This window comes from Lytechinus variegatus, chromosome 15 (genome assembly GCF_018143015.1).
Source record: "Lytechinus variegatus isolate NC3 chromosome 15, Lvar_3.0, whole genome shotgun sequence".
In the NCBI taxonomy this organism is placed as follows: Eukaryota; Metazoa; Echinodermata; class Echinoidea; order Temnopleuroida; family Toxopneustidae; genus Lytechinus; species Lytechinus variegatus.
Genome location: NC_054754.1, coordinates 6941312 through 6953837, shown reverse-complemented (window position 1 = coordinate 6953837; position 12526 = coordinate 6941312). Strand labels below are relative to the sequence as shown.

Genomic DNA, 12526 nt, shown 5'->3' with positions numbered 1-12526 from the left:
AAATATAAAGTGAAACTGATAAAACACAAGTTTTTGTATATCTGTGGATAACTATTGACAAAGTATGGTATTAGAAGAGACTTTCTTGACCCCAGTCCCATCTTGCGATTGCTCCTATAAAGTCCTAAGGATTTGTTAATCCTGATTGAAAACAGAAAGTGAAATTTCTTGCTCCTCCATTGATTTAATTAATCTCTTTGCCTGAGTCACCCATAAAACCATTCACTCCTGTTGTGTAACAGATGACGGACTCCCCTTTGAGTTAGCAAGAATTGAAATGCACACTCATTACTCAGTTTTTCTTTAAGATGCAATCACTCTGTTCACCCCTGTTGTGTAACTTGGGACTGAATTCCCATTGAGATAGTTAGTGGAATCTTTTGTAGTTCAGTCATTACGCAGGAGTAACTTCCAAATTGGAAGCGCGAGGATACCGGACCTCCTGGAGGAACCAGCAGGTTGAACAGGAAGAGGGTTATTTCCAGTCGCATATTGGTATTCAGAATATGGTGGTGGTGGTTTATGCATTTCAGGGGATTGGAACCCAATTTTTGAATGTGCTGTTTCTCAAAACTAAAGGTTTGTATTCGCATAATGATTTGATTTATAAAGCATTGTTTGAAACCATGGTTGCAGATGCGAAGTTGAGAAAGTTCTTTGACTGCATACTTGCCTCAACATACTAAATTTACTCTTGTTGCAATGGTTTATTGATAATGAAATGAATGGTAGGAGTTAGGTGTAAATGAGGTGGATATATTATGTCACATTTTAAGATATAAACTTGCAGATTTAAAGATATATTTTTAAACGAGATCTCAATTATTAATTGAAAATGAAATAAATGGTAGACCACTGTCTGTACTTTTTGAAAGTTAAGATTAAAGATTTTCTGATCCATACCAATTCACATCTTTACCTGAGCCCCTCTGATCCATACCAATTCACATCTTCACCGGAGCCCCTCTGATCCATACCAATTCACAACTTCATTTGAGCCCCCTGATCCATACCAAGTCACATCTTCACCTAAGCCCCTCTGATCCATACCAATTCACATCTTCACCTGATCCCCTCTGATCCATACCAATTCACATCTTTACCTAAGCCCCTCTGATCCATACCAATTCACATCTTCATTTGAGCCCCCCGATCCATACCAAGTCACATCTTCACCTAAGCCCCTCTGATCCATACCAATGCACATCCTCACCTGAGCCCCTCTGGTCCATACCAATTCACATCTTTACCTAAGCCCCTCTGATCCATACCAATTCACATCTTCATTTGAGCCCCTCCGATCCACACCAATTCACATCTTCACCTGAGCCCCTCCGATCCATACCAATTCACTTCTTCACCTGAGCCCCTCCGATCCATACCAATTCACATCTCCACCTAAGCCCCTCCAATCCATACTCAAACTGGCTGGCTACACTCCATGCCTTGCCTCAGATTGAGGTCATACCACCAGCTGTGCTGATGACTGCATGGTTATCAATAACAATCTGATTCACCGGTCTCAAGTTCAATAGTCCTGTTTCCATTAGTCCAAATACTCAGCGTAATTATATAATATTGACTGGCCTTGAGGGGAACATCAAATATATTGCCAGCAAATGAATCATATTGGCCCGAGTCTTTAGACGAGGGCAATATGGGTCATTTAAGGGCAATATATTTGATGTTCCCCGAAAGAAGAGCCAGTCAATATTTTTATTATCATCCAAATCAGATATCTAGAGCAAAAATCATGATAATGGGATATTTCTTTTAAAAATAGAGTTCTATTGTGTCATGTAAATATCGGTCTATGCTCTGCAGTTAACCATTATGACGTACTTGCAAGCGCTCGGATTCAGCGTTGTCTTTATTATGACGTATATTGTTGGTGGGCGGATCCTTAGGAAGCGTATCTCTTTATACGCATCCACAAATGCCCCGATGTGAGACCAGGGAAAATACAAAGGTATATTTTGCTTCGTCTCTGCATGCAAAGTAAATACGCGCATTGAGACCGAGGAAAATACAAACAATATACCTACCCTTCCCGATATTCAGAAAATGTAGGGCAATACGGTTTTGTAAATGACCAGCTCAGATGTCTGATACGGGTGATAATTTCTCATAATCCGTTCACATCATTCAAAGATATACCCAAGGAATAGCTTCATTTCTTTTTATACTTCTGCCTCCATCAATGCTTAAGTTCCTTGAATATGTAGGTGTATAGGTTTATACATACAGTACATTATTGTAATGCCAATTGCTATTATCAAAGGTGACTTTCTTGAGCATTGGAATCTTGTCATCTATACGCCCATCTGGAATTTAAGATTGTAATTGATTGATTCATTTGTGTCTCTTTGCCACGCAACTCATGGAACTTGACCTTGTGATATGACCAACATTATGGTATCTGTTTGGAAGGGCCTTGTGATCATGGGGTTTTCACCTCCGTGTTGTGATTGATCTCTTCTTACCTGCTTGTTTTGGTCTGGTGATGACTTTTCCAACGAGTGGAATACCACAGCGTACACACGTGCCTTCAGGATAACGGAGCCAGTTTAGTAACAGTGGGGGTGTTCAGAAGACTCGAGGCAGAGTTTCATTCTTAGTTTACAACTCAAAGAGTGAAGAGTTGCTTTTGGATTTTACAAAGAGCCTATTTGGTTGATTTTATTGATTTGTTTTCTCCGTTTGTAAGGATGGCAGTTTGTTTATCACCTTCATACGATTATGACTTCTTGCCGTATTGGTATGTCTTTCTTTCTTTAATAAGTTTGCAAATTCTGTATTACGTACATGACATTGTTGTTTTCTCTCTTATCATTCTGTTGTATTGTGGTATGTAGTAATGGATTAAGATTTTTCAGAGGAGTTCATTTTAGGTAAATAGATATGATTTTACCACCACGTTGTGAGTTAGTAATCTGAAAAGAAATCACAAATGACTGATAGTACCACAAATGTGTACATTACATACATTCTTATATTCTAAGTGCAAATCTAAAGAATCGACTTACATTTACAAACTTTTCATTGTTATTTCTTAAAGTACGGTAAATTTTCATTCACGTCCCATGATTCCTAAGAAATCATGATGAATGCTTGTAGGCATCTTGTACACAGTTGTGTGTTTGCAGGCTTAAAAGGATATATTCCTTTATTTCTGTTTTAATGAGAATTTTTTATAAGCAGAGAAAAAAATGTTTTTTTCTTTGTTTAGTTCATAAAGGTGCCTCAGGAAATCCTGTTATTTCATTTCCTTTTAATTGATTTGAGTGACATACTGATATGTTCCAAAATTATATATACATGTATGAATGATTTCACTTTAAGAGATCATATTACACTGTTATAATAACAAATGTTTATTTGTTGTTCTTATTCACAGTTCAATACCAGAGGATCAACTCAGTAAGGTTCGTACATCTAATTTTGATGTGATTCTATATCTCTTAGATCAAATATGATTTCTAATTCATCTCTGATCCATTTTCACTACTTTATTCCAATATTGGAACTAGCTGATAGAAATTTGTTGTTTCTGATATGTCCTCGAGATATATGTGCTATAGAATGCTTTTGACCATGCAATAAAATCTGCAGCAAATCAAGTACATTCATAGTTTTGCGTCTGCTGTTAATAGCTCATGCATACAGTATTGAAGAAGAGGTTGAGTCTGGCTGTAAATAACTTGATTTGGGCATATAAATCAGGATTTCTGTACAGCCCTTGAGAAATAAGAAAATAAGCACAGTTTACCAATCCCTTCTCCTGTATTTTGTAAGTGCAAAGAGAATTTGACAGAAAATTAATGAATATAAGAGGTAATTTCTTTTTGCTGGGATACTGGTAATAACCGGTAATTACAGTGAATTATACAACAAAATTATCCTGGAACTGTTTCAGATTCCAAAACAGAATTATCCTGGAAGTGTCTCAGATTCCAAAACTGCCAGAATTTCCTCCGGACCCCGGCTGTGATAACACAAGTTATGAAGACAACCATCATAGATGTAAATGATTTGATGTATTTCATAACCATAATCCAAACTGCACTCAAAATCAAAGGGAAGTTGAAGAGTAGTCCGTAACACAAAGCTTAACAATTGATTGTATAGTTGAATTGTGCAATTTGTTGTATATTACAGTCAATTCTATCAATCGTAAATTTGTGTTTTGCGATAAGTTGCTATTAAAGCTCTGTGCTATGAAGACGTGAATCAAAAGATCTTTTCATGTTTTGAGAGGCAAAAGTAACTTTACAATATGAAACATTACTAGTCTACTTCTGGTTCAGGCTGAATGACAGCCCATTAGACAGTACTCTGCTGCACTCAACGAGGGTTATTTTGAACATTTTGGGGATGATTTGCCCTTTGCCCTCTTGGATCATTTCTTTGTTGTCCTTGTATGGATGTGGTTCACGAGAGACACAGTCAGGAATGCCCTTTGCTGGAGCTGGATGTAAAATGTTAATATTTGATCCAAGGATTATCACTCTAGCTTGTTCTGTTTAGTTGTGCTATTGTCATTGCTGAGCAAATATATCAGGGATCCTACAAATGAGATCTTATGTGATCTGTCTGCTCATAGTCTACTGTGCATAGCAGAGGGCACATGTTCTGACAATTCTTACAGAAGATACTGTATGTATTTATAAAAATTGTGCACATGTTGATTCCAGAACATGACAAATCTCGTCTGTTGATATCACAGCATTCTGAAACAATTTAATTTTGCTTAGAGGAGCAACATGTTTGTGATTTTATGTTCTATGATCATCAGAATTTGCTCAGTTTTAAAAATCATATAATCTGTTTAAGCTATCATCCTCAGTAATTTTCTCCTTTTTATATTCTTCATGCAGCCGCCTCCGTCACCAGTCAGGACCAAGATGAGCCTTCAAGACATGTCTCCGGATGACCTTCGCAAGCTTCTTGAAGAGGAGTTCAAGCTTCCCAGTGAAGATGTTCGAAGCCATGCCTGGTTTCATGGGGGAATCAGTCGGGAGAAAGCTGAGAAACTCATTCGAGAGAATGGCGATTTTCTAGTGCGTGACTCTATTTCCAAGCCAGGAAATTTTGTGCTGACAGTCCGATGGAAGGCCATTCCAATGCATTTTGTCGTGAATAAGGTAGTCCTTAAGGCTCACTCACCATATGCAAGCGTCCAATATCAGTTTGAGAAAGAGTGCTTTGACACGATCCCTTCGCTTATCAAATTCTATGTTGGAAACTGTAAACCGGTGTCTCAGGCATCTGGAGCCATTATCCAGCGCCCAATTAACAGAACTCTACCACTGAGCTACACTGACAATAAATATGCTGCAACTAACAAGTCACACCCTGGTGGATACATCTATGGACAACTGCAGAAGAAGGTTGTAACCCCTCGTAGGGGCTCAAATGGACCTGAAGGATTGAGGCAGAGGTCTGGCAGCAATCCTACCCCATTTCATCTCAATGGTGGGGTGGAGAAACAACTTGTGAACCGTGCTGACAGTCATCCATTGCTTGGTAGAATCTCACCGTTATCTCAGTCAGAATCCTCACCGTCACCATCTCCATTGTCAAGGGAACAGAGGGGTTATACCAGGACAGGCAGTGAACCCATTTTGAGTCCCAGCAGGGAATATGGACAAGTAGGACCAATTGAAAGTGACTATGCAGAGACTAAACCTTGTTTGAATACATCAACTTCAGACGATGAAGGAAGCATATCAATGACATCAATCGATGGATCCTCAACAACTGCATCACCTTCCAGGGTTCCTTCTGTCTCACCTACACCACAAGTACAAGTGACTCCAGACCTAAGTGAACAATCTCAGCCAGAAGACAGTGCTGATGCCAATGACACAACAGAGTCAAAAACAGAGATATCAACCCAGTCTCCAACAGAGTCTGTGCCAGAGACTACAACAGAGTCGCCAACAAAGTCTTTGACAGAGACTACAACAGAGTCTATGACGGAGTCTACAACAGAGTCTGCAACAGATTCTACAACAGAATCAACATTACAGTCAACGTCAGAATCAGCCATACCTTCAACCATGGTGACCACTAGTGTAGAGACCAAAACTCCATCGCCCAAGATCACATCTTCTCTCGTGAGACCAATCATCAGAGAACATATTTACAGTGAGATTGATCATCCAGAAACTGTTATAGATCCTAAAGACTCAATTCGATATACAATGTTACATGATGAAGACACTAGTCCTGCTATCCCACCGACCATACAAGATCCTCAAGAATCATCGCCAGGCCAGATCGAAGGACAGAACCTTGATGTGAAACCAAGGAAACGTGTCAATTCTGGTACGCGATTCTCGGTTCTTGATAGTGACTACTCACGGGTTACACACCGGTCATCACCTAACCATCTTGAGAAGAAACCTCAAACCTTGCAAACTATTCTTCCTCTTAGAGAAACAGAATCTATCTTCCATCCCCAAGACTTTGTGTCGTCGCTCTTGGAACCTGAGAACAAACCTCTTGATAAAACCTGTATGGATACCATCAGACAGATGATGCTCGATGCAAATCCTTTAGCCCTTGCCAGACATCTTACACTTGTTGATACCGAGGTAAGGTCACAATTAATTTTAGTTTTAATACTTTGTAATCTTGAAGTCTATTGATAAAAGCAGATCCCCATTTGTAACAATTAGGTAGAACTAAACTTACTTTTTATGTAAGACCTAATGCCTTAATCACAATTGCGACAGCCACCGTGGATTCTGAAATATCTATGACCAACTTGTGATCTACAGCCCCAAATACATCCTGCAAAAATTAATGATGTGCCGAAAAGGGTGACTTTGAGGCCGCCATAAATTTTCTGTCATACTTACCTCTTCATTTTTGGTACATCCAGCTACGCACTTGCTAGCTTTTGAGCAATATGACTGAGAGGTATGAGCAGCTAAAAAAAAATAATGTAAAATCCCCCTTTCACTGATTATTGATAATACAAGTAATCTTTAAAAGAAATATTAACTTAGTTATATAATTATTTGCATATAAATGCCCATAACCCAGTTACAAACACAATTTATTGACTTTCTATTTCTGTCACCTGTAAATGTATTGCTCTTAAAAAAACTGTAGAGTTTTTTATTGGATCTGTAGGTTATTTTTTGTGAAACACCTACTTTAACTTTATGGTTTATGATCTTTATGTTGTTTCATACTGTTTCATCAATTTATAACTACCATATGGTCATGCTCCATTGTGTGTGTGTGGGGGGGGGGGTGGAAGGGGGTAAGGGGTGACTGATTTACTGTTTTGTTTTCCTTATTCTATGACCAGTTGACCTCATGGCCATCAGTTATTCACCACAAACAAAAACCATTCACCCTGCCCCTTTCATCTCTAAATCAATTATTAATACCACATCAATTATTAGTATTGGGGACCACATCCTGTATGTGTTGTGTACCTGACAGTCATTTCTGTAACCTTTCAGGAACATTTTGTTATCCAACTTTAATTCATTTAAACATTCAAAGACAACACTTATGTTCATTTACATACATATACTCTTCAATCGTGTTTCAGTTGATAGTCTACCGTACTCTTCATCCAGATGCATTAAGGAATCCTAATGTTGTACTACTTTACTATACAGATGAATCTGTCTTTAGAAGTCAAGTTTTTGACCATTTAGAAGTCTATTTGACTTTAGTAAAATTTGACTTATAAGATGTGAATATCATGTTTTGGTCCTGGTCTGAAAATATAATTTGACTTGTGCAAGAGTGACCTATATAGTGTCATCTTTATTGACATCTATCAGCTACATAATGAAATGGTATTGCCCAAGTACTAACTGTATGTACAAGATTTGTACACAAATGCACAGAAACACAGAATGTACAGAATGATATGTTTTCTTCGTGCATTCAACTCTGACTAAAATCCTCCATGGATTACCCTATTTGCCCATTACCTGGCCTTCAAACTTTGATGTGTGTTTTGGTTAAACATTAATGTCTGACACTAGTAAACATGTAACAAGAACATTATAACGTAAAGAAAGTATATGAATGGGTGTAATATTGAGACCTTGCTTGGTAAATTGTATAAATCTGTATTTCATAGATGGGCACCAAGCACCTTAACTACATGTAAATAATCAGTACCTTATCAATACAATACATATCATTATTATTAACTAGACATCAAGGAAATATCTGATATCTGCACAATTGAGAGACCTTGAAAATAAGTTTTTTAAAAAGGATTCTTCTAAAAACTGTTGGATGAACTTTTATCAACTCCCCACCCCCATGAAAGATACACCCTTGTTCAAGCAGAACAAATAACAAATGTGTTGTCATGTAAAGTATTCTGGTTCATATGGGGATGTAATCAGGGCCGGACACAGACATTTTGTCGGGATGGGGGGGGGGGCAACGCGCATATCAAATAATTTTTTAAGAAACTTGAAAGCTTGGGAGCAAAGCTGGTCATATGGGCACTTTTGCTTTTTCTAAAAAGTGAAATCGAAGTATTTCGTGCACACTTTTTGTGCATTTTGTGACCAATTTCAGCAAAAAAAGCAGAAGTTTTCAAAATTTCTGGGGGAAGGGAGCAACTGCCCCCCCACCCAATCCCCCTGCTTACGGCCATGTATGTGATATTTTTAATTGGCATAAAAGAACGGGAACATCCTCAAACTATTTGAGATTAGGAATAGGAAGGTAACCACCACCCCTCCCCACCCACACACACACCATCCAGACGAGTGAAGTAAATCTGTAAACAGTCCCAGCTGAATCTATTTATCTAACTTTGCCATTTTGATGTGAAGTGTTGGTACCTATTGTAGGAGTATTAGGTGTAAGCATCTTGATGTTTGCCAAGTCGGAAAGTCTTCATGTTATTCCCGAGAAGTATATATTTGTCAGATTTAACATGAGGCCTATTGGAGGGTATGAACATGTTTTCACAATTCATTCTAGAAGCATAGTTTTTTTAATGAAAATGTAGATATTTTGATCTCATCAGAAATCAAATGAATTGAATGTAATTGGGTTAAATGAATCAGAAAAGAAGATGATGAAATTCTGTAAGAATTTCCAAAATGCCACATTTTTTATGGAACAGTCGACAAACTATCAGTTCTTCATCATTGGGATTAGTCAAAAGTTTTATTCTTAATATGTTTCTGGTTTTTATATTCTTATGAAAAACTTTGTGTGTGGTTTGTGATGATTAACTTTAATTCAACAGAATGTGAGTTCTTCATCTATTTGCATTCTTTCTCTACATACAGGTATGTAGGATAGGACATGGTAGTAACAACAACTCAATGCCAGGTTTGGAGTTACTCTGCCTTCCTCATGGTGGCCAGTTTAGATTAGACATTATTGAAAGGTATGTTAGCTTTATATTGGATTTTCATCAGTCAATTGGTCATCACATTAAAGGGGAAGTTGACCCTGGTGTGAAGTTGGTTATAATGAAAGCAAAAAAAAAAAAAAGAAGAAACATACTGATGAAGAGTTGATAAAAGTTTGTCAAAGATTTATAGAGTTATGGAATGTTAAAAGTTTTAGTTTTGTGATTTAAAATGTGGTCATGTGATATAAATTCCATAAACGTGCAATTTTCGCAGAAAATTGAGAATGATTTTACTTGTGCTTCAATATATCATCAGTAACATCATTCTATATTCTGGTCTATAAGAAAGTATTTTCAGTCATCATGAACCACTAAAATACTAGAATTCATATGGGACGGCTGCTTGCATATGATATCATAAATTTAATTTTTTTTAAATTAATAGTTCTCTTATTCTTCAATTGATTGTCAATGTCATCAAACCATCAATATTTTTCTCTATTTTTCTGCTTTTATTGAAACATTTGTGTCATCAATATGAACTTCCCCTTTAAAGCGATTAAAGCTGAAAATCCTCCTTTGGGATGAATTTCCTTTTACTTGAATACTGACAAGATTGTAATTTGTAGATATCCTGTATTTTATGTTATGTATTCCAGGGCCCCGCTCACAAGCCTTGCTTATAAAGGGGTCCTGAAACCAATTTGTCTATGTTATAATCTAATTGAAATGTGTTTATGTACACATAGGCATTGTATGTATATTTAGTTTGATTATTATGTGATGTGTTTTGGTTTTAAATAAATAAACTTAACTTAAACTTGAATATTCAAAGTGTGAATTTCAAGAATTTGGTAAGGGTTGTGTTTTATACTTCTAGTGGTAAATCAAGACATTGATTCTAAAAAGATATTAGAAAGGTGGGTCATGGTTTAATCCCAAGTATCTATATTTCTATCTAACTTTGGGAATGAAAAGTGATTTTTGTCAGGGTTTATGACCTTTCCAATCATGATTGTCTTGATTCATTGTAACTAAATTACTTTTTTTTTAACTGTTTAAAGATAAAGATATTAACAAGCACTGGATGTAGTGCTAAGTTTTGTACGAAAAAGACATGTGATGCAATGATATGGGACCAAACAGATGTGAGGAACTTTATCTAAAAAAATAGCTATCTCATATATGAAATTATTCCAACAAGTATAAACAGGAAAGGAAAATTTCAGATATGTAATTGAACTGTATTTCAGATCTTGTGATTAGATTGGAAGGAAATGGATTATAAACACTATATCATCTTACTACCTTAAATCTCTGAATAACAAAATAAAATTCATTTTACCCCATGCAAAGCTTTCTTGGCAGTATATCTGGTTCTGAGTTTTAGAAAGTTCTTATGATCTCAACAAAAGTATTTTCAAAATACTGTAGATAACACAGATTTATTACTTTCTTGAGGTAATTTTTTCAAAACAATGTGATCATTTTATCTTCTGGAATTTTGATATAAACCGATAATTATGATGTTTATTATTAACGATAGTAAAAATGTTGATAGTAGTAAGTTGGTAATTATCAATAATACAAAAACCATGCATGAATTTTTACACTACCATTTTCTATTTTGGTGGAACTGAGAGAATAAAATATTGAAATCATAGTTCTAAAATTATTTTGTGCCGACACCACAACAACAAATGCTTTCTGGTATCGCGTGTCAAATGATAAGGATGCATCAAACATGTGTGTTGTTTTTATCAGTAGATTTTGGGAATTGAACAGAAAGGTTTGGTAAATTTATTCAGTTTAAAAATGATCAGTACTCTAAACCAGTGTTGTTAATCTGGTTCACCAATAGCAAAAAATGAAAATATGTTCTTTTTTTGATTGGTGACTATATTTCAGGCCAATAAAACATCTTAATGCATAGTCCAGACCAAGCAAGCTTCCTACTCTGCTTTGATAGATCAGTTGGTCATTTTCCGGGGTAGTAGCCAAATGAATGGGTTGGACCAAGGTGGAGTTTCCTGAATAGGATTTTAGTTTGAACCTGCACATTTCCTTTAAGTCTAGTCCATAAGAAAGGAAATTTTAGTTGTATCTAATATTGAGCATAAAAACACTTTTGTTAGTTGAAATGGGAAGCCGCAGTAGGGTCTTCCATCTGTATGGTCTGAGATTGTTTCATTGTTATTTTAAAAACACCTATTTCCTGACTAGATAATGTCCACGATGCTTGAAGATATACAAGGGCAATCAGTGATTCTTTGAAGAATGAAATATCTTCTGCATAAAGACTATGATATTGGAAGTCATTGGCACTTAAATCTTATCTTTTATTTCTTTTTCCTATCTCTGTCAAGTTTGCTTATTGGTGTGAATACTAATTATGATTTTATTTGATGGATAAGTTGAACCACATAATCTTAGCTTGGATGATTTTTAAGAAGTCTTTTGATGTACGCTGATTGTACACTTGCACTATAATTATGCTCAGTATAGAAAATAAATGTCTTTTACAGTCAGTGTCTTGACTTTCTGTTAATGCCCACAATCATATTGATTGTTATGGCATATGAACGTCAAGGTTGACTCAACCTGAATTTTGCCGGTACCGGCAGGTGCAATATACCGGGTGAACACCGTACTCTTTGACGAATAGTGTATTGGTTTTAACGTGCATAGGTTGTGACTCTCCTATACACGGGACCGACATTTGCGTCCTTCCTGATGGATAGAGTGTTTTCCAACTGCATTCACACCTGCACTGAATACAGTGGTTAGGCACGCTAACACACAACGTAATAGCATCAGATTTTTTTGTTAAATGCGTGTGACAACACTGATATATCTCTATAGTAGTGTTGTGATCCAGATTTTTGGATAGGTGAATTTTCATTTTTCAAATTCTCTGTGGAATTCATGCTGTTGTTGTTATATATCCATAAATACATATATTCACTTGATACCTGTTATCATATTCTCCAGGCACAATTCACTGAAGATGTTTTGTATGGCAACCCTGTTAACGTGTGAAGATGTGGAGGTTAGAGTTCAAATTCTTCACCAATGGATTCAGCTAGCTGAGACGTTACGTGGTTCCCTTGGTAACCTATTCAGTTTCTCTACCATCATGGATGCCCTAGCAACGAAACAGGTGAT

General features: G+C 36.5%; 1 protein-coding gene across 1 annotated transcript in view; it reads left to right on the top strand.

Moving 5' to 3' along the window:
- The window catches only part of LOC121429219 (breast cancer anti-estrogen resistance protein 3 homolog), a 48715-nt gene that overhangs the window by 30742 nt on the left and 5447 nt on the right, over positions 1–12526 (top strand). The window contains exons 5-8 of the mRNA XM_041626179.1: positions 3398–3425; positions 4878–6599; positions 9294–9394; positions 12353–12521. Coding sequence (XP_041482113.1) covers positions 3398–3425; positions 4878–6599; positions 9294–9394; positions 12353–12521 — 2020 coding nt within the window. The remainder of the gene's footprint in view (positions 1–3397; positions 3426–4877; positions 6600–9293; positions 9395–12352; positions 12522–12526) is intronic.